This window comes from Citrus clementina, unplaced genomic scaffold, assembly GCF_000493195.1.
Source record: "Citrus clementina cultivar Clemenules unplaced genomic scaffold, Citrus_clementina_v1.0 scaffold_1, whole genome shotgun sequence".
NCBI lineage: Eukaryota > Viridiplantae > Streptophyta > Magnoliopsida > Sapindales > Rutaceae > Citrus > Citrus x clementina.
In genome coordinates, this window is record NW_006263303.1 from 27,030,788 (window position 1) to 27,052,110 (window position 21,323).

The 21,323-nt window shown below is 33.2% G+C and overlaps 3 protein-coding genes and 1 pseudogene across 3 annotated transcripts; 2 read left to right on the top strand and 2 right to left on the bottom strand.

Annotated features, from left to right (window-relative positions):
• Positions 1–95: 95 nt before the first annotated feature.
• LOC18056024 lies at positions 96–2,962 on the bottom strand. The gene is made up of 3 exons (XM_006453257.2): positions 2,586–2,962; positions 1,446–1,687; positions 96–989 (listed from the first exon to the last, which is right to left on the bottom strand). Exons 2-3 carry the CDS (start codon positions 1,683–1,685, stop codon positions 363–365), a joined length of 867 nt encoding a protein of 288 aa, XP_006453320.1. The 5' UTR covers positions 1,686–1,687; positions 2,586–2,962; the 3' UTR covers positions 96–362.
• Positions 2,963–11,877: 8,915 nt separating this feature from the next.
• On the top strand, positions 11,878–14,193 carry LOC18055991 (nifU-like protein 3, chloroplastic). The gene is made up of 4 exons (XM_006453258.2): positions 11,878–12,271; positions 12,370–12,457; positions 12,779–13,077; positions 13,763–14,193. The coding sequence occupies exons 1-4, from the start codon at positions 12,155–12,157 to the stop codon at positions 13,952–13,954; spliced, it is 696 nt and encodes a 231-aa protein (XP_006453321.1). The 5' UTR covers positions 11,878–12,154; the 3' UTR covers positions 13,955–14,193.
• Positions 14,194–15,281: 1,088 nt separating this feature from the next.
• LOC18055992 lies at positions 15,282–17,862 on the bottom strand. The gene is made up of 3 exons (XM_006453259.2): positions 17,546–17,862; positions 17,299–17,469; positions 15,282–15,688 (listed from the first exon to the last, which is right to left on the bottom strand). Exons 1-3 carry the CDS (start codon positions 17,680–17,682, stop codon positions 15,454–15,456), a joined length of 543 nt encoding a protein of 180 aa, XP_006453322.1. The 5' UTR covers positions 17,683–17,862; the 3' UTR covers positions 15,282–15,453.
• Positions 17,863–19,507: 1,645 nt separating this feature from the next.
• Positions 19,508–21,284, top strand: LOC112095779 (annotated as a pseudogene).
• The last annotated feature ends 39 nt before the right edge of the window (positions 21,285–21,323 follow it).

A 21,323-nucleotide genomic window follows, 5' to 3' on the forward strand; every position in this document is an offset into this window, starting at 1 on the left:
AGCATACATATCACTTAGAACTTTAACAATATCTTGTAGTTGTATGGAAACGGGAAAAAAATATAATAATAATAGAGTATCCGATGGGCAACAAAAATAGCTAGCTGGATTAACAAATGCCATGAATAATGGACTAATATTTAGTATTTACAATAATATACACCCACAAATCGGTGCGTGCTCCAGTTATTATCAATTTATTAGCTTCAAAGTTACAACTAATTAAAATAATTTGAAGAGATTTAAATCTCAATAACTGATGAACCGAAGTTAATTCAATATCGGTCCATGCGTGCAGAGAGAGTTTAAATGATTACATTACAAACATACAGTTAATAATTAGGTTAATTATGATAATTAATTCAGCTCCTGTTTATGCTTAAACCAAAAAGCCAATGTGGCATCTTTTTTTCTCGATCAAATGTTGCACTTGAGCTGCTCATTGGTGTGTTAGGGCAACTAGAATCTTCTCCTCGATCAGATTTAAATGAAGCTGGCGAATCAAGGCATCCTAGTTTGTGGCCTTTTGATTTCTTCTTTTTGTTGCTTGAGCTAGCTCCAATGCTTAGTGTCAATTCAACTTCACCATCTTCATTATCATCAGAGCCATGATGGTCAGTGCTCATTTTATTGCTTGGACCAGCTGCATTTTCTTCATCAATGGCAGTACTGACTCCTGTTGTCATGTTATTGTCTTCTAAAGTTGCCGGCCTTTCGAGGTCGAAGCCGCCTCTTGCCATTTTCATTATGGTTTCTCCAGAACAGCTTCCACTCCTCTCCCTTGCATCATCAATAACATTTTGAAAATGCAAAATGAAGCCAGAATTTTTTTGTGCTGTTGTTGTGGCATGACTGATATTCCCTTTGTTGCTGAATTGGGAATGGTTAATTTCTGATGAGCTCCAAATTCTAGTGTTTTGCTTTGATTCTTGCTTTCGCTCCCCCATCAACCTCTTTTGAACACCATACAGCCTGTGGAGTTCCTGTACCTGTAATAATAGTTTACGTATAATTAATTTCCATTTTCATTGTTGTTCATAAAACTAATCAAACCAAATTCAGGTTTTTATTTTTTCAACATAAAAATAAAAATTCGCCAAAGCTATAGGTCTCTATACCTTGTTATTATGTAATTATCTAATCCCTCGAAGTTCACCCCAAAAAAAAAAAAATGTCGTAAGATCATGCATGATACATATGTGAACTAGCTTGGAAGCCACTTTCTTTGAATTTTAAAAGTTTCTTAAGTGCATATATATATTTTAAACTATGTTTGATATTGTGTACACTTTCGTCAAAGAAGTATGTATATATGGTTTGTGTTAAAAACAAAGCTTATTATCATTATCTTTTATTCATATAATGGTAGCTAATTAATAGAATGATTTTTGTATCTTAAAAAAAAAAAAAAAAAAAAGAGAGCAGAAGGGTTGTTCGATTCTTACCTGATGTTTGAAGATCTCTTCTTGGATCTGCATTGTCTTTTTTATGGATTCTATGTTGTGTTTTTCAAGCATTTTCTCCATGGAGTCACTAAAATTATTGTCAGTCTTATGAAACTTGTTTAACTTTCTGGCTTGTAAATAGTTCCAATCATCAACTCGATATGGCAAAGTGAAGCTGCTGTTGCTATTTGTTGAAGTTGCTGTTAATGGATCAAATGCATGTTCAATTTTGGTTCCCATGCCTGACATAAAATGAATGACGGAATTGATCCATTATATCTCAGCACATACATATGTATATATTAGCAAAAACTCAAAAAAAAGAAGAAAATTAACTAATATGATCTCTTTTAATTTGCTTTCGTAAATGGGGTTGGTAAGATTTATTCTGAATGAAGGCACATAGAGAAGACAGGGTGTAGTTGACCAAAAGACCTGATCAATTGATCAATTTGAGTCATGTATCTTCAACTATATATGCTGAGAATTGAATGCAATAAAAGATATAAAAGATCTGAAAATTGAATGCAATAGAAGACATAAAAGACTATTGATTATTCTTCAAGTTCAATCACACTAATAAGCAGTAATTTACATGGTGTGTAATAATTTTTTCAAGAAAAAAACTTTACGGTTCCCTAATTGGGGAACCGAATGCAGGCCACGTTTAGGAGTAAGACAAGTAACCCACATGGAATAAATTAAAGTTGGTTTCAAGTTGTAGTGGTTAAATTTAATTTTGTCTCAGTGATTGAAGAAACAAGGTGGAAACCAAATGAAATTGTTTCCAAAAATTGCTCTTGGAAGCTTTAGATTTGTTGTTATACCTAACACTGTCTCCACACCATAAATGGATATGAGATGTGGCCAATACAGAGACCAAAACTAGGAAAGTGGTATCATCTTTAGAAAAGTTTCCACTTCTTTATGTTTCTTATATCACCAAAAAGCTTAAGCTTAATTACGCAGAAACTTGAAGCAATTAATTAAAATCCTAGTGTATATCTCTTGCAAGAATAAAGAAAAAAAGAAAAAGAATATCAATAAGAGTGCAACAAGAAGTGATGAAGTTGCATAAGAACAATCAATTATCATGAAACTTTTACTAATCAGCATATGTATATTATTCTCATTAATTACCTGCAAAAAAAAGATAGCCGGATCGCGATTTTCGTGTACGAATCTCATTGAAAATAACTATATTCTTCTTCCCCGGTACCAAAGCCAGTCCTTTGATCCATAAGAAAAAGAAAAGAACTCAACAACGCGAAAACCATGTCTTGTGATTCATTTTGAGCAAATAAACAGGGACGGAGCAACCTAAGGAGTGCAACCCCTATGCACCAGCAAAAAGCGCTTTTGACAGGCAAGAACCAGGAAGCACTTTCCTTAGATAAACAACAAAGAGAATCCCTCACACTTTAAGAGAGAAAAAAAAAATACAATCGGGGTCTTAATAATTCAACCATGACAGGCTGTGAAAGAGAAGGGGGAGAGAGAGAGAGAGAGAGGCAAGCCAAAAAAAAAAAAAAAAATTGTTGGAATTGCTAGCAATGAGTGTATAATATTTTTTGTGTGTTGAGAGAGCTAGATGTGTTCTGTTTATATATGTGTGGGTATATATATAATGTAATTTATGTTGTATTATCATATCATGATGTTGTTTGTTTAGTACTATTTCTGTTTGCAAACTGCAGGTTGGAGGAAAATCAAAGGGAGACGGGACCACTGTGTTATACACTAATTATAAGGGGAAAAAAATGACAATTCTAAATTTCTTAAGCCAATTAATATAAATCTGTGAACAAGATATTCCAGACAAGTAACGAGTTTCCCAGGACATAGAGATATGCATGGATGATGGAAAGTTGGTACTTTTTCTTTCTCATTATTGGGCCCAATTTTTTTTTTTTTTTTTTTTACTTATTTTCTGAGAAATTCAATGACACCCATTTGACAATTATTCTATTAGGAAAATGACCAAACCCCCCCTTGTGTTAAGTAAAATTATCATTGTCATGCGAATTTATTTTAGCACAAATTTCAGACATTGGCATTCCGTGAACATGCATGCCGCTGTAAAAAGTGACACAGACAAATACCTTAATTTAAATAACCAAGAAAAAATTGTAATCAACAAAGAGAATCTATGTATTTTTAAGTGAAACAATATTCAAAGATGATTTATGGCAATTTTTTTATTAGATTATCAAATGGAATCATCTCAACCACTTTTGGCTTGTATCTCATAAGCATAAATATCTACTCTTTTGAAAAAGAAATAATTTTTTGGCATTTATATCTTTGTTACTAATATAACAAAGTAGCCATCATACGTATGTTTTGTCTGATAACTGAAAAACCAATTAAATTTTTGCACATGTCCTTAGAAAATCCAGTTACGGCTTATCATCACTCATTTGTTATTTTCCTTGCTCTCCATGGAACACGAGATACCCTACAATCAGGAACAAAAGTGTACTAACAATTAGTAAAGTGAAAATTAAAACACTTCTCTAATTGCTTAACTTTTGGGTTGACTCAATAAGCTCGGGTCTTAATAAATTCAGTACTCGTTTATCTAGTAGCTTAAGCTTTTGAGTTTGCAGGGTTATAACGAGTTTCTATATTAACTTGTAGTACAACATTGAATTACAACCAACAATAGATAGACTGTGGTAACTAATCTCAATTTTACATTTTAAATCATACAAAATCCCACACCTAATAAATTTTTTTTCAGACTTAAGTATGAATGAAGAAACTTGTAAAGGAATTTAACATTAATGTTCACGTTGTAATAATAACAAATTTATAGCTTGATCAAATAGAAATGTAATCTGTACAAATATTAGTACCGTATTGCATAGCCGAATCCGCATTTTTTTCAAAAAGGGGAAGCTTCATATCCATCGTTTTCCTGCAAAAGCTAAATTGAGAATAAAAACATGTTAAGCCACACCTAAATAAGTGTAATTTTAAATTTTAAAATTATTAATAATTCTCCGGTGAGAACATCATAAGATGTCACAAACAGATAAAAAAAAATCTAAATTTTAATATATTAACAAATAAAAAAATATAGTGTTTAATATATTACAATTTATATTTTTCATTTTAATGTAGATCCTAACTTTATATATATATATTACAGCTATACATATGCACATGTCTGAGTGGATTATTATATGAAAAATAAGAATACAAAATTGTTTTAAAGATTTTATATTTGTGGGCAGGCATGCCTTCGCCTGTCCTTGTCTTAATTCTCTACTTTGTTTAATTACCTTCATCTCTATCTCTGCTCAAAGTCCCACGATAACATGGCCTCGGGCTTTCGTCATTATCTATATAAATTGCACACCATAATTTATCTGCAATATGCACGAATTTTCATGCCCACATCTTCAAGCCGGGATATGTCCGTTTGTATGTATACTTTAATGAAAAAAAAAAATGGAGCTCAGGCTCTCAAGGTTTTCTGATAATTTAGAAATGGATCCACATATTTCATTTTAGCTTAGATCATCATAGTCAACTTTTTATCTCCCATTTTTTTTTCCTTTATAAAATTAATTAATCTCAGAATTGCGCAGGTTTCGCAAAATATATATTGATCAATGGTATATCTGATATCTCTAAATAAATCAAATGTATGTATGTATGTATATATATGTCTGTGGGTGTATGTATATATATCTATCTATCAACGTCAATCATCATATAACTGTTTGGATAAGTTCTACTGCTAAATAGCCGAAATGTTTGAAAATAGAGAGTTGAGTTTGCATCTAAATTTGGGTAAAATTAAAAATCAAATTAATTTATCAAGATTCTCTCTTGATCAATGAAATTTGATGTGGAGATTAAAAAAAAAAAAAAAAAGATTTTGGGTAACCTTTGGTCGTGGGAGTAACGTGTGTTCCTCTAAGATCCAAGTGAAGACGACGGTGACATGGATTGGTCAAGAATAAATACGACGAGTACATTTTAACCTACTTGATCTCCTCTTAGGTGCAGCGCCCCCCGATCTAATAACGAAGCAGAATGAAGCCAATAACATCTATTGAATAGTAATATATATACCAGGGCAAGGGCAATAATGCTGCTTTGTTTGGCCAACATCGATATCATTCAACAACTTCAAGGGGACCACGGTTCAGGTACTGTGACCTCCTGGCTTATTAGGCTGTGATTTTGATAAGTGCTTTTGCAGAATCAACTTGCGTCACAAAGTTTTCAAATTTGATATCATTTTCACAAACTAACTTTCGTTTTAAGAATCTTGATGTGAGGTGGTACTCTTTTCTTTTTTTTTTTTTTTTTCTTTTTTCTTTTTTCTTTTTTCTTTTTAAAGGACACTTTAACACAAGGGTATTAGTCAATCTGAGGTGCGGATTGTCAAGGGGAAAATAAAAATTCAATAATAGTTGATAATAAATCTTGGATTATTTACGTAAACTTGAGGGATTGGAGAATAGAACTAAATTCTTAGCACAGTACACAGGCTTCCTCTATATGAATATTCTATAATGAATTTACAAATTTCCACCTATGATAAAATCCCCATTTTGTAAAATACGTACGTACATATCCACTGAAGGCGTTCCTTAAATTATGTTTCGAATCTCTTTCACAGTAGTAATCTTAGAATTAGATTTATATCTAAAATCATTTCCATACAAGAGATAATTAAAGACAGAGATCAGAGCACCATGCATGTGAAGCACCCACATTAGTACATACAACGGTTTTTAAATATATTATAAGAGAATTTTCACCCTCCATTAGTTTCGGAGGAGTTATGCTGTCACTTCACAAGTGGTTATACTTTGGTCCGTAGACAATAACTCCCGTCTTGATCTTCAAAACCGGAATTAATTAAGCTGGCCGAAAAAAAAAACATAAAAATTGATGAAGAATCTAGTAGTCCCTTTCAGCCTTCTTCAGATTTTTACGTACTAAATTGTCTTTCACTCATACATTTATTTCACCGATTGATTGGTGTCTTTTGACTGTCATCAATAAAATATCTGGTAGAAAACCAATCCACCAAATCCAACTCCAACTCGACTCACTTAATCACGCTTTCTTCTGTGCACTAAGCCTCTTCATATTCATCATACTTAGCATTGACTAATTTGTCTCCAATCGGTTGATGTGAACAATGATGATACAAAAAATGACTTCCAATTGCCAAAATCTGGATTTGACAAAACGCATTTGTGTATGAGGTTCGGATTTTATAACATGCACCGTCTGTGTTGACAACGAACCTACTATGGTACCTGGTATTTATCATATTTGTCTACAACTTTTTCTATTGGGTATTGATTTTACCGTTTTTAATATTAGAAATTATGATTATATTACCGTTAGACTGGGGATTTTTAGTATTAATTATTTAATTAGAACAGTTATTGTAATTAACAGTTCACTATCACAAGTTCGCATTTCCTAAATTACGATTTAATGTTTTCTGTTAAAGGTTATTCGTAAACATGACGGAACTACGTTGAGTCTTCTACTTCCAATTGAAAAATATACCTCAAGCTAAAAACTTCATCTGGCATGGCCTCCTCACTTTTTTTTTTTTTTTCTCCTTTTCTAAATTTACTTTCAGTATCATGTCTCTTGCCGAACCAAATTCTAGTTTTGCCATTATACTTAATTAAAGTATTATAAATTCCGTCTCGATGCGACCCAAAAAGAAAAGGAAAACACTTGAGAATTGGAAGGGGGGCTTTCTTTGAAGAAAAATAAACAGAAAGAATTGTTAAATATCTCCCATGCGAGGTGGAGGAATTGACACCCACGTGATGCCCAGTTAATTCTCTTTCTCAATCCACTCCTATTCTTGTATGTCTTGTATCACAAGATAAATGGAAAAAGAAAAAAGAAAAAAAAAAGTGAATAGTAGATAAAGGAGAAAGAGGACAAAGCAAGTGAAGGTTAGGCATCTTTCAATTGGAAATGAAGTTCGTTCTCTAATCCAGTGGATTGTTTATCAGCACGCGTTGTAGCCTTTCGGAGGCACAAGCTTTAATATTGTGGACCCTTTAATGCCAAGCCTTTCCTATTGTCCTCAATATCACCTAACATCATCAGTCGTCGCTTTCATTTTTCTTTCGACCTATTCTTATCTTCCTCTCAAGGTTTGTCTTTTCCAAAATTTTAGAGGTTCCCCAAAGTTACATTAAATGTACCTCACTATCTTATTACTTGTATATATATTAAAAAAATTAGATTATAAATTACAATAAATATAACTTTAAAAAATTTAATTTTAGAAGGATTTCACACCCAACTCAAACTATAATTTGCCCTTAATATAATCAACTTCTTTAATAATTTATTTTCTTTTTAAATATGTATTGCAATAGAATTCTTTCAATACATAGGATGAAACAGCACTTTCAAGTTCAATCCCCTAGTGTATATTATCAATTTTTTTTTTAAATATTTAAAAGCATATCTGGCTCTTTCAAAGTCTTGATATCTATGCTATGTCATTATATTATTGAGCTGAGAGGTTTTGATAGATTTTAGCTTGAAAATATTAGCAGACTTGTTTAATGTAATATACAAGATTATAATGGGTTAATTTTTTTCAACAACTAAATAAACATGATATTTTAAAGAGAATGTTTCATTATTGATCAAAAAAGAAAGAAAAGAAACCCTTTTGAAAGGGAGATAAACTGACTTAAATTTTACCCATACATTGTTACTTAATATCAGATAGATCAAATTTATGTAATACTTAATTATAAACGTTTGCTTTTTTTTTTTCAATTACATGAGACTAATGTTCAAATTACAACTCATATTTAATGATATTAGTAAGCTAATATTTATAATCAGACAATTGCTGAGACTAATTTATAAATCTCATATAGCACAACCTAGTTCAGATTTTAATCCTCTCTAATATTCGAGAGAGGCCCACTTCACTCATATTTCAAAAAAGAGATGACTACTTTCACTCAAATTGAGAAAAAAAATTAACTCTCACAATATATTATAGATACTCAAACCCAAAATTTCACAATTAAGAGGTTTGAATTCTAACCACTATTAGCCTAGTGGCTATAAACGTTTGCGGTCGAGAGTTGTTGTATATTTAATTTTTTGAATATGATTGGCTCCCATGAGAGTTTTGCGTGCTTGTGTGTAGATCTATCATAAATGAAGTGGGGTTCAAAGTGACACTTGTCATACGCCCAATTAATAAACATGATTTTGGTCCTCTTTATAACTTGTTGTTTAATCCAAGTGGAGAAAATCTAATGTTCATTTCGTGAGTTGACTTGACGGTGATATAATTATTTCATTATTCTTCTATAGAGATTCTTAGAGGCCCAACTTAATACTAGGTGGATGATTAAATAAGCAAATTGACTCTTGATCTTGATCTTGATTGATCTTATCTTAATTGAATAGAAAGCTTGAAAGTTTTTGTTTCATTTTCATTGTCATATAAAAATTAAATAAAATTTAATATTAATTTCATCCTCAATGTGGATGAGATATGAACTCATAGTCTTGTTATACGGCCAAATAATGATTAAAAAAATATACTATTAAGGTTGGCATGGTCACACAAAAATAATGCATCACTTTTTAATTAATCTTCGAAGATGTTTATGATTTACGAGATCACTTTATATAACATGCGTGAACTTGTAAACCAATGATGGTCAATTTTTTATCTATCTTAACTTTATTACTTACTCTTTCTTTCTTTTCTTTTTGAATAATAATAATAATAATAATTTTCGGCAAAAAAACCTTCAAGCACAACCTAAAAAGAACCTTCAACCAAAGCCTAATAATGTTTAACTAATATATCTCGGGATTTTCCATTTAATAAGACAATTTAAAATGTTAAAATATATCAAATAAATTTTATTCTCATTGACCGTTTCCCCAAATCATTAGAGCATCTCAAAGATTAACGTAGTTTCTTAAATATTTATCAGATCGCATTGGTTTCCTAGCCACTTGATTTATGGTTTGAGATTGAAAATTAGTTTAATCTGATGATGTGGATTATTAAATCCATAGAATTCAAACTTTGATTGATCCCTCATTCACATGCAAAAACACTTGATTGTTGGCTTTGCGTTACGCCCAAGAAATTTTTTAATTAAACCTTTGAACAAATCCAATCAAATGGGAGAATTCGGAACAGAAAATCAGAAATATTTTACACACCTTTGTTGACCCCCGAACATATGAAGTTCCCATTCCAGCTAACGCTCATCTAGAAGAATTTTATTTTTATTTTTAAAATTAGAGAGATAGAAATAAATATGTTTCTGCAACACGATTACAGGTAATATTACAATTATTGAAAAATAGAAGAATTTGGGTTAAGTTCCGAAACTATTCTTTGCGCTGACCTCAACTTAGAACTGGAATTAAATTCAAATCATAAAATTTTATATCGAAGATTGTGTTTTTGGCCTTTTAAGATTTAAATTTGATATTGACATGACTTGTGCTGAGCAAAATGTAAGACGTAAGCAGAACAGGTGTTTTTAAAGCTCCCTGCAAGTTTCAAAGCCATGTAATTGAAGTTATGCAAACAAAACTCCCTTCCTCACTTTCCTCTCCAGCTTTAAAAAATGATTTCAATTCGCTCAACGATTTCATGTTTGATTTCTCTATAATAGGAGTAAATATTTTACGGATTTCTCAGGTTCTAGCTTATGACATTGCTGCAATTGTCGTGTCACAATCAAATCCTTAAAATATAAACATGAGTGGAAGATTCTGAAACAGGGTCATTCTTAAAAAAAACTAGAAAATCTGTTGATTCCAATTGAGTTGAGTTCCCACATTCAATGCATCAGATTCGGAATAAGACGTATCAACGAATAAAAACAAACAGTAATTTTGCAAAGGGAATCTCTCCATTTTTGGGCCAAAGCTTATCGTCTCTTGATCCAATACTTTTAAAGCTTCATTTTACAATAATATCTTCTCTATCCCACGTTGTTCCAGTGCCCCTGCCCACCCTTTTTGTTATTACTTTTAAAAACTTTCGTTCTTGTATATCCTTTTGTTCCCTCGACTTCAATTATTGCTCGCCAAATCATTGATAATTTTCTAATGTTCATTTGTCATTTGATTTAAATAAAAAAATTACATACGGAAGTGTAAAGCAAAAGCATCGTTTTACACACTTTTTTAATAATTAATAAATTATTAATCGGCCACTAAGAAAATGACAAGCATGTATGCGCCGATCAAGGTAGATCACATGGAAGAGGTATTATTGGAGACAGATTTGTACTGGGAATTAGGGGAGGGGAAGAGACAAGAATCTTGAGAACTCGATTGCATTGCTTGCCCCTGGAGGAGATCTGTTAGGTTGTCCGAATTGAGAAATTAAAAAAAAAAAAAAAGGGAGAAAGAGGGAAACCCATGTGTTGGGATGAGTTGTTCTTCAAGTAAAAAATGATTGTGATTTGGGTTCGTTGTGCTGTTTGAAGTACATATAAGAATGGATTATGTACCTATATTTCCTAGAAACTTGCAAAATTCCACTTGCCAACTTCATCCACCTGTGAATTTAAGTTTATTCCTTTTTATTTTCCTTTCCTTTGGGTGGCTTTTGCTGGAGCACTATGCGAGGATTTTACAACTGTCCAAGTCTAATAACAATGTATCTGTCGAAAGCCATGCTTAGATCAGCTAGTATATTGGTTCGGCTAATTGCATAGGAAGATGCTGGCAATTTTTCCCTTTTTTTTAAAAAAAAAAATTATTCTGAGCATTAACAAACATATCTATTCAAAGCCTCGATAAGATCGACTACTGTTATAGCCTTGAGATTGTAGGCCCAAAGGAGTCGAAATTTACTCGCTAAATATAGAATCAAATCCCCTTGCTTGCGTCAAAGAAGTGAGGGAAGGGAGGTGAGAAACATGAAGGTGCTAGCAAATTCAATTAGGATTATATTCAGTGTCTTTGGCATTTGTTATAAGTTCTGTAGTACTTTAGTTCAAGTACATAAAACATCTTTAAGGGGTTACATCAAATGAATATACCATGATTTTATGATATTTAGGATTCGAACTCATTTCGATGTCTTTCTTTTAAATATGAGTAGATTTCATTCAAATTGAATACATAAATCACTATAATAAACTGGGTATCGTAATTTTTTTTTGACTGCCCTATAATAAAATTGATTCAGGCAATCATATTAGATATCTAACTAAGGTGTTGGTAATCCAAAGACAAGGAAAAAGTAAAGAGACTGACAGCAGCAAAGTAAGAACGATAGAAGCTAATTCTCGTTTATCAAGCATTCATCAAATGGGAGGCCCAGGGATGGGGGAAGAACTAAAAAGGCTTCTACCCTTAAGGCCCGAAACAATATATTTTTTTTTAATCCCATTGTTGTATTTTCTCAAACTCCAACGTGGCTTCATTCCTTTCTCAATCTTATAGACTATGATCATAAGATTAAGCCCGTAAATTCTATCCACAAATTTGGAGCACAATTGGCAGATTTCCTTTATCATCATCTTCAACTAATACAGCATATCTACCATGCAAAAAAAAACCAACAAGGTTAAAAAATTAAAAACAAAGACAAGAATTAAGTTCCCATTTGGTTTTGCTGCCGAAGTTTTGTGGCAGCGCCATTCTAGTTTCATGGGGTGTCATTGCTTTTCATTATAAAGCAGAGGAATATGGGGGCGCTTTCAACTCAAACTCAAGGTCTCAAAGCATCATCAACTGCAATTCTCAACCAAAATTTTTCTTTTTCGGAAAAAACATCAGCTTCTTTCCGTTTATCACTGTTTAAGGTGCCATTCAACTCTGTTGAAGAATTTTTTACACTAGCTTCGGTGACTGTTTATATAACTGACTGATTATTATTTTGCTGTCTTTTTTTCTTCGGCAGAATCCCATTTCTGATTTCAGTGGTTTTTCTTCAAAACAAAGCTCTTTTCTTGGATTTAGTTTGAACCATGTTCGGAGAAAGCATAGAGGTAAACTAATTTTAGATGTTCATTTATCTGCATATTTTACATTAATTCCTATGGCTTTCAATTATATTGTTTTTAGTCACAAGAAACTTTGTTGTACAATGTAGAATTGTTGCTTTGAAAGAGCTTTAAAAAATGAGGAATCTTTTGTGGACTAATGTGTTTTGGGGTAATTTGGAAATAAAAAATTCTGAATGTTTCAAGAAGCTAAGATCAACTAAGCCACGCTTGTTGTCTTGGTTGAATTTGGATCGGATTCTTCAACCTAATATTAAAGTAATCTTGAATGAGATTGTGACATTGGTGTGCTTATTCAATTTGAAGGACTTGTTGTTTCACCATGCTGCGTCCTGCCGTTAACTGAAGAGAATGTGGAGAGAGTGTTGGATGAGGTACGACCTGGCTTGATGGCTGATGGGGGCAATGTGGCTTTGCATGAGATAGATGGCCTTGTTGTGGTATTGAAGTTACAAGGAGCATGTGGATCCTGTCCAAGCTCAACAATGACACTAAAGATGGGAATTGAAACCAGGCTTCGGGATAAAATCCCGGAGATACTGGAAGTGGAGCAAATCCTGGATACTGAGACAGGACTTGAGCTAAATGAGGAAAACATTGAAAAGGTTAGACAACAGACCTTATAGAACTGTGCTACAAACTTGTGATTCCATGAAATTGTCTGACACCATATGGTTTGGAAACAATATGTTCTCTGTTGATTGTTTCCAGTATTTTGGTTCTTTGTTGAATATTTTCAGTATGACAGCTATCACAGTAAAAGACTGAAAAGATTTTACAGGAAGATAAGTGGATTCAGAAGATTCTAATGATTAATATCCCTCAATCTCACGACTTGATAGTCTGGTTTTTCTTGAAAATAGTAGAGCCATTTATAGTTTCATAGAGACACAATTTATTAAGAGGCGTTTTCAGTCGATCGCATCCTGTAGCCTGAATTCGACAAGTAAAACTAACCGTCTTTGTACTTGGTGACAATGACGAGAATGTTAACATTTACAAATACCAAAAAGGTCATAATTTTTGCCCAAACGACTAGCAAAGTGCGTAGTTTCAAAAAAAAAAAAAGTTGTATGATTTAACTGTCTTCATAGTGTTTGTTGCAACAATTACGATCTCTTTTCCAAAATAATCTTCTTATTTTGTCCCTTGAGAACTATTATATCAGCATTAATTCTAGGAGTTGGCGTCACTTCTTCCCCTAATCAAGAGTTTAAGAAAGGTCATGAAGTTTTTGATGAAAGAGAGATACGAACACTTTGCAATGGCTGAAAATTTTTAACTTTTCAGGTTCTTGCTGAAATTAGGCCATACCTTGCTGGCACTGGTGGTGGAATTCTTGAGCTGATCCAGATTGATGACTATGTTGTAAGAGTTCGGCTTAGTGGTCCTGCAGCTGGAGTTATGACTGTTCGTGTGGCTTTGACACAGAAGTTGAGGGAAAAGATACCTTCCATTGCAGCTGTCCAGTTGATAGATTGATGAAGAATCATCACAAACATCATCGGCTGCAAAGATAACAATCGACAATGAATAATCCAGTATCAACTTTATCATATAAAAAGTTTTGCACCTGGGAAATATTAGAGTTATGTTGCCCTTGCTGTAAACCTCTGTAGATGTAACTGATAAGGAATCGACTACTTGCCACAAAATGATGTATTTTTTCCAATCTTCTTGTGCAATACATTTTTCTGCATATTGCCGTTGAGTACTTTGACTTTGAGTCCACCTTGTTTAATTACTAAGATCACGTTACAAATCTAACACTTGACAAAAATGTTATTTAGTAAATTTTTTTAAAACTTACTTGTTTTGTAAGTTTCCCAATTTTGACAATATCTTTTAAAAGTAAGGATTGCTTTTTATAAGCAATTCATTTTATAAGATATCACACCTTTTTAAAATATATTTTAACAAAAAAGATAATTTTATCATATTTTTTCATAAACCCTTATATATAAATAGAAAGCAATTCAAATTTATGTTTATTTTTGCATTATATAGTGTATTAATATCTTTATAATAAAATTTTACCAAACACATGTATTTTGCTTTTTAAACTCAGCAAATGCAACAACATAATTTATTAAATATAAAGATTTTTTTTAATCAACAACTTATTTCTACTATGCTTTTTTAACTTATCAACAACTGATCAAATACTAAGGTACTTTTTTAACTTATTTCATTAGTGACCACAATTCCAAACTAGCCCAAACTGAACCAGCATTCTAGTTCAATAGAGGCCACAATGGATAAATTACAAACCTAGAGAAGCCAAAACATGAAAAATATAAATATGAGGGGATAAATTTAAAGGTCACATAAAAGGGTAAAGCCTCAATTAAATTCCTTTATATTTTCTGTCTTTCTGAATCTTGGCTTCAGCAAAATTGCCCCAGGATACGCATGATAACACCATCATTGTTTCCTTTCCTTTGCTGGGAGATGTTGCTTTGTTGCTAAGATTTTTCCTTGTGTAACGTCACCACTCTTTTGAAAAAGATTCATCCACTATCAGTAAGATCCTTTTCTGAATCTTGTCACTCATCATTTTAAAATTATGCTACAATTATACGGATTCAGATACTCGGTGGTGCCGATAGACTGTAATATGGATTAAAATGAAAATCTTGTTCCTGATTAAAGTTATAAAAATGGAAGAAACTGATTGTGTCCAATTTGTTCTTTATATACAAATGTTGCACTTATCTGCAAAGTCCGGAAAGTCTATGTTTTCTGAGTTTCGTTATACATCTTTCAATTCTAGCTTGCGGCTATATAAATTATGTGTTGGCCAGCAGAGTTGTAGGCACCACAAAGTTTCTTCTCCTTTATAAGCATAATTACATTACGTGACCAGCACAAGATTCCCTACTGTAGCCTTTAACAATACAATACTAGCTGGCTACTGAAATGCCTACTAGTAGGCAGGTAAAATATATTCAGTATTCACCGTTGAAATGTTTGATCTTAAACTAGTAATCCTCTTCATCTTCTCTTGACCCAAAAAATTTCCTCACAACAGCTGCAGCAGCACCAAGAAACAAAAACAGAGCCAAAAGATCGAATCCTCCTCCAAGTCCAATGGCAACACTAGGACCAGGTACAAAGAAGGAAAATGGTGACCAACCCCAGCCACCATAGTATGAACCATACCCATAACCACCAACCAAAGGAGGAGCCACTGGCGGATTGATATAAATATTGGTCCTGCTCGGAAAGAAACACAATTATATCAACATTTGATGAAAAGAAAAATAGTTGAATGCAACCTCACATATTAAATGGTAAATGAAGCTCTTGCCAAATGATATATCAAGTTCAAAGGTAGAATTCATTGTTGTGCACATCCAAAGATACCTATATTGTTAAGCTTGAGTCCCATAGCTACGATTTACCTAATAATCCAGTTACATGGTTTCCAATCTCAGCAGCCAAATTCAACTTGTTTTCAAGTTGCATTAACATTACTACTGAATTGCTAGCAAGAATGGAAGATGGATGTACTTAACAACAGTGTCAGAATTTATGCAGAAATTCCAGAGGTTACCATACTTCTCATTAGTTAGTGCATCAATATAAAACTGCATGTATCTGTATATGCATTACTTTACCATTCTCGGAAGTCTTTCAGTTTTGCTTCAGTGTTCACAATAGTTTTTAAACTAACAGCGGGCTTCCTTCCAGTGCCCAGCCAGCAATGGCAATCCTAGAATCTTACTAAAGCAAAAAGATATCTGTGACTCTGTAAGCAACACTAAAAGACTGTCCTCACATTTGTGTTTGACATGCTAACATTACGAAAACATCATGTAAATCACAGAAGTTTGCAGTAAAGGTTTCCTAAATACATCATAAAACTGTTCATGCCTTCTAGATGGAAACAAAGCTAATATCACAGATGAAAAGGACAGATGCCTATTACTAGTGAGACGCCCTTTCTTATAATCAGGAGCAAGGTACTTGATCCGTTCCCAGAAACCAAGAGCCTTCGGAGGCTGAATATTTTGCTTAAAGATCCAAATATTTACCCTTGTTCTGGATTAATTAATTTGTTTCAGGTCCTCTAGAATCATCAGCAGCAATTTTCCAACAAAAGTTGATAGTTCAAATGTTAATTCAAGTGCAATCCATTCAGGAAAATGAGGGCTTGAAAACATAGCTCAAAGGAATACTCTTGGACCTCAAAAAATATACACTAATGTTGCAAGTCATTTCAATTGTACTTCTTAGAACTGAACTTATTCATTATTATGGAACGTGCAACGCCAAATAATAAGTCCGATGCCTTCATTAATTTATTTATTTTTCTGATAGGCAATGCCTTCATTAATATAATCAATTTTCTACTTTCCAAAACAATTACGGAGAGATTAAAATAGGACTTGTGAACCACACCACATTTGACAACTCTCAGCATAGCAAAAATGAGGGCTTGAAAATATAGCTCAAGGATTACACTTGGACCTCACAGTATATCCCTATACTGAGTTATTTCAATTGCCGTTCTTAGAAATGAACTTACACATTCATTATTACCGACACATTCTAAGTCAAAATATTTCTACTTTTCGAAACAATTACAGTGAGATTAAAATGGGGTTTATGAACCACAAGTGAGAACTCTCACCATAGCCAAACCAGCCAATTTTTCATAGCAAGTTATAAATTTTCCAATTTAACAAGCTATGGTAAAAAAAAAAAATCCAAAATCTGTATTAAAATCAAAATAGTTCTCTAGACAAGAATTGGGAAATGGTAGCCTAAATCAATAACTCAAAAGAAGAGCAATTAGAAGTTAAAAACGTAAAAAATAAAACCTTGAATTGCTATAAGATCTGGGAGCTGAACGAGGAGCCGATGGCCGGAAAGCCTGACCACCAACTCTGCCACCACTCTTGGCGGCCACTGCATCACCGACTGACCCCAGAGTCAATACTCCAGCTGCTAATGTCACTACTGCAAGCTTTGCCAATTGATTATCATTTTTCCTGAACAATGAATAAATAAATTAGTTGGTTGCAGAGCGAAACATGGGAAACTAACTGAATTAACCGAAATCACTACCTGGAAGAATATTTCTGGTCGTCCTGTCGGTTAGTGCATGAGATAACTTTAACAGAAGTGACAATTTTTGTTCTGGGTTTGTGAGTTGTTACGAGAGCGTTGGTTAAGAAGCTTTGTTGAGATGCTGCGATTGACATATTTTTACTCTTGCTGAATTTGAACACTGACGAAATTCGGGGAAATCAATTCTTTCTGTTGATTAATTTTGTTTTGTTAGAACTTAGAACTTAGTGCTTCCATGTTTGGAACAAAAATATGCTCATCCATTCATGATTTCGAGTGTGCCACGTGGTTAGATTTTGATGGCTGATTCGAAGTTTCAAAGAATTGCATGTTCCTCTGGTTATCCATTTGTCCAATCTCATTTTCCGAATTATTATTATTTTTTATATAAATGCAATAATATATTTGTGTAAATGAATATATATGGTTATATAGTAGATACTAGATTTTTTTTTTTTTATATAATTTGAAATATTTTCAACAGGGAGAATTGCATGTATCGGGATGATCCGAGAATTCTCTTTACTTTAATTACTATTGTTTGGGGGGTAAATTGAGGACACTGATCTAGACCAATTGACAAGTTACAGGTGGCTGTATAAAAAAAGAAAAGAAAAAAGTCAACAATATTTCGTTGGAATTGAATGTAATTCAAGACAAGCCAGGGGTATCCTCAAAGGGGAGGATAGTTTCAGTAGATTTGGACGGTTCAAGTGATAAAAGACTAAAAGTAGGATTCAAAATAGCAAAGATGAGCCCTGGCATGTGCGGTTGCATGCCATCATAAAATATATAAATATCTTTGACATTTACACTACAAATAAGGGGCTAATGAGAAAATAGATTAGCTGAGCATAGTAATTAAGAAAAAATGACATGTCAGCACTCCTTAACAGTCTTTATTAAAAAAAAAAAAAAGACGAGGAGGTAGACAAATCAATGAAAATTTGTTAGCTATTCAGAATTATCAAGACATCCTTAGAAACACTTCTATATAAGCTCCACATATTTAATTTTAATTTTTTTTAGATTTGATTTCTTAAGAGGCTGCTTTATCTCCTTTTTTCTTCAAATTTATACTTTCATAGAAGATATTGACCACCTCACCTCTCAAAAAAACTTTCTCTAATCATATAATATTTTTATATAGTAGATTTGAGATAAATTACTCCTATAGATGTAGGCCAAATGGCTAAAAATCTTATATTTTCTTCATTATTTATACTTATTTTCTTCTTATTATGATGCTCATATTATATTTCATATATGAGCTCACTTAAGTTATACCATGAGCTCTACACAGATCCTCAAATAAGTTCTCTAAAAGTTATCTTTCAACTGCACTTGATATACCCCCAAGCTCTCTATATCAACTTTCTATATTAACTCTCACGGGCTCTATTGAACTCTCTATATTATTCCAAACTCATAACACCTCAGTTTACCTCTCAAATCATCTTAGTTCTTCACTTGGATGGCTTCAGCTATACCTCTTCCCTCAAACATCAGGAGAAAAAAAAAAAACTTAAGTCTTTATTAGTCCAACCTCCTCCTAAATATAAATTTATTTGTTTGAATAGGATTTAACTTGGATTCGGCGAGAACAACTATTAAATGGTTCAAATAGAATCCTAGTGAAAATCTATTGAAAACAACTATATAATAATATGATTGAAAATTATGAGTAATAATGTTATAATAATTAAGGTTTTCTTCGTTGCCTTTGCTTGCAAGTCTTTTTTAGGTATTATTAATGATCAAAGTAAATTTTTACATTCGTGGCTGATGAGATGAGGCAGTAGCTTTGTAACAATATTGATTCCAATATTCACATTATTCAAACGTACAGAAATATTTTAAATGTGAAAAAGTTAATTTTTTATTTGAAAAGTTGAATATTTGAAAAGAAATGCTCAGCAAAAATATTTTAAGTGTGAAATTACTTAATCCTGTGGATAATTTTCTTGCATATAAACATTTCAAAACTGTGTGTGTGGGACAATGAGTATTCAGAAGAATGAGGGAGAAAAATAATGTATGTGTCAAAGCCTCCTTCAAGAAACAGAATAAATCTGAGTGAGCTTTCAGCACCACCCGAAGCTTCTAATTCTGGTTTCTTAGTAGTCAGAGACAGAGAATAGAAGCAATATGATGAAGATACATCGTGCTGATGCTGCGGTCCTTGTATTACTGGAAAGCTTCTGTTCCCTCAAAACACAATCTTGAGCAATTCTGATGAATCAAATTATGGAGATAAGCTCTTGTTCATTCCTGTGCACAATAAGCCCGTCTTCAAACCACTACTGTGTTATCCGTGCAGATGGCTCAAATAAATGGTAAGAATGAGATTATTACATCTCATCATTTATATATTTTGGTATTTGGATTTGGTTTTCTCTATTCCACCTTTAATTGGGCTCGTTCCATGCGACAAGCTTGTATTGGTTTTGCATTAGTCTGCTTGGTATTGACGTTGCATATTCTTAGCCCCAAAAGCTTGCACAAGGGTTAAGACTTTCCTTCACTATAAAATGACCACCAGCCCACCAGCTCCTTCCACAATCGATGTAAACACCCGTTCTTCTTGTTCAACTCTCTCAATTGGATTATTGGGCTGAGATGTTTGTGAACCTGAGCTTTGATACCAGTGTTAGGTGATCTAGACCTCTCTCAACCCCAAAAATTAACTCATGGGGTAAGGCTTTTCCCTACACTTATAAGATCACCACCAACCCCTTCCACAACCGATATGAGATCACGTGTGAGAGGGGGTACAAGAACTTAATACTATTTTATTGTTTGAGGCGCCCTACCAATCAACTTAAGTTTCTGGGCCCAGCAATAGCTTTTAACAGTTATTTGTAAATATGGATTTGCAGGCTAGCATGCACATGTTCAACAGAAAAGGGTATGATTAACTGTTGCTTTTGTAAAAGTGTTAGTGATGTGAGTCCAAAGCCTTTGGATCACAGGAACCAAAATCAGTGAATGGAAATAAGTAGACGTGGCAAGCGGTGCCTTTTATGCTAAGGCCATTTCTTTAACAGTTACCCTCCAGTTTTCCTAAGAAGCAAACGGATGCTACTTTCCATCTCAAAATAACTGGAGTTAGATGAAGCTCGAAGCCTTGATTCCTCACTTCTAAATCATCTCCCGGAATTTGAATTTCCCATTTCTCAAAAACTTTCTACACATATAACTACTGGAAAATGGTACACTCCGTTTGTGTCTGTGAAATAGGAGATGTCTTTGAGGAATCAAATGAAGAAATCTTCATTTTACAAACTAAATTTGGAGCAATATTGGGAAGAGATTTATCCATGCGTCATCAATAACGGCAACAAAGGCAATGCCATCCTTCTGGATGCCAGTGATGTACAAAGGGAAGTGAATTTCTTGGGTGGAAGGCAAGTTACTTATGAGGAAAGTGGAAATGGTATTCATGATGAGTTTATTTGGTTTAGAGCTCTTGTTCAAGAAGAGAGGAAAAGAAAAGTAAAGTTAGGTTTATGTTCAGTAGTTTGTGAGGGTTTAAGAAGTTTGCAAGACTCAAGAGGGTTGGAAGGAAAATTGTGAAGCATATAAAGTAGAAGAGAGTAGAAGTGATTCTGGTTGGAAAGAACTTGCAAGTAATGTGTTGGTGGAGAGTTTTGTTTTAAAGAGTATGGATGGAAGTTTGGTGTTAAATTGTAATTTTATGTACCTTCATCGGATTAGAAGCAAAGGGAATGAGTGATGTGCTAAACAGCTATAAGTGAAACTTTCATCATCCATG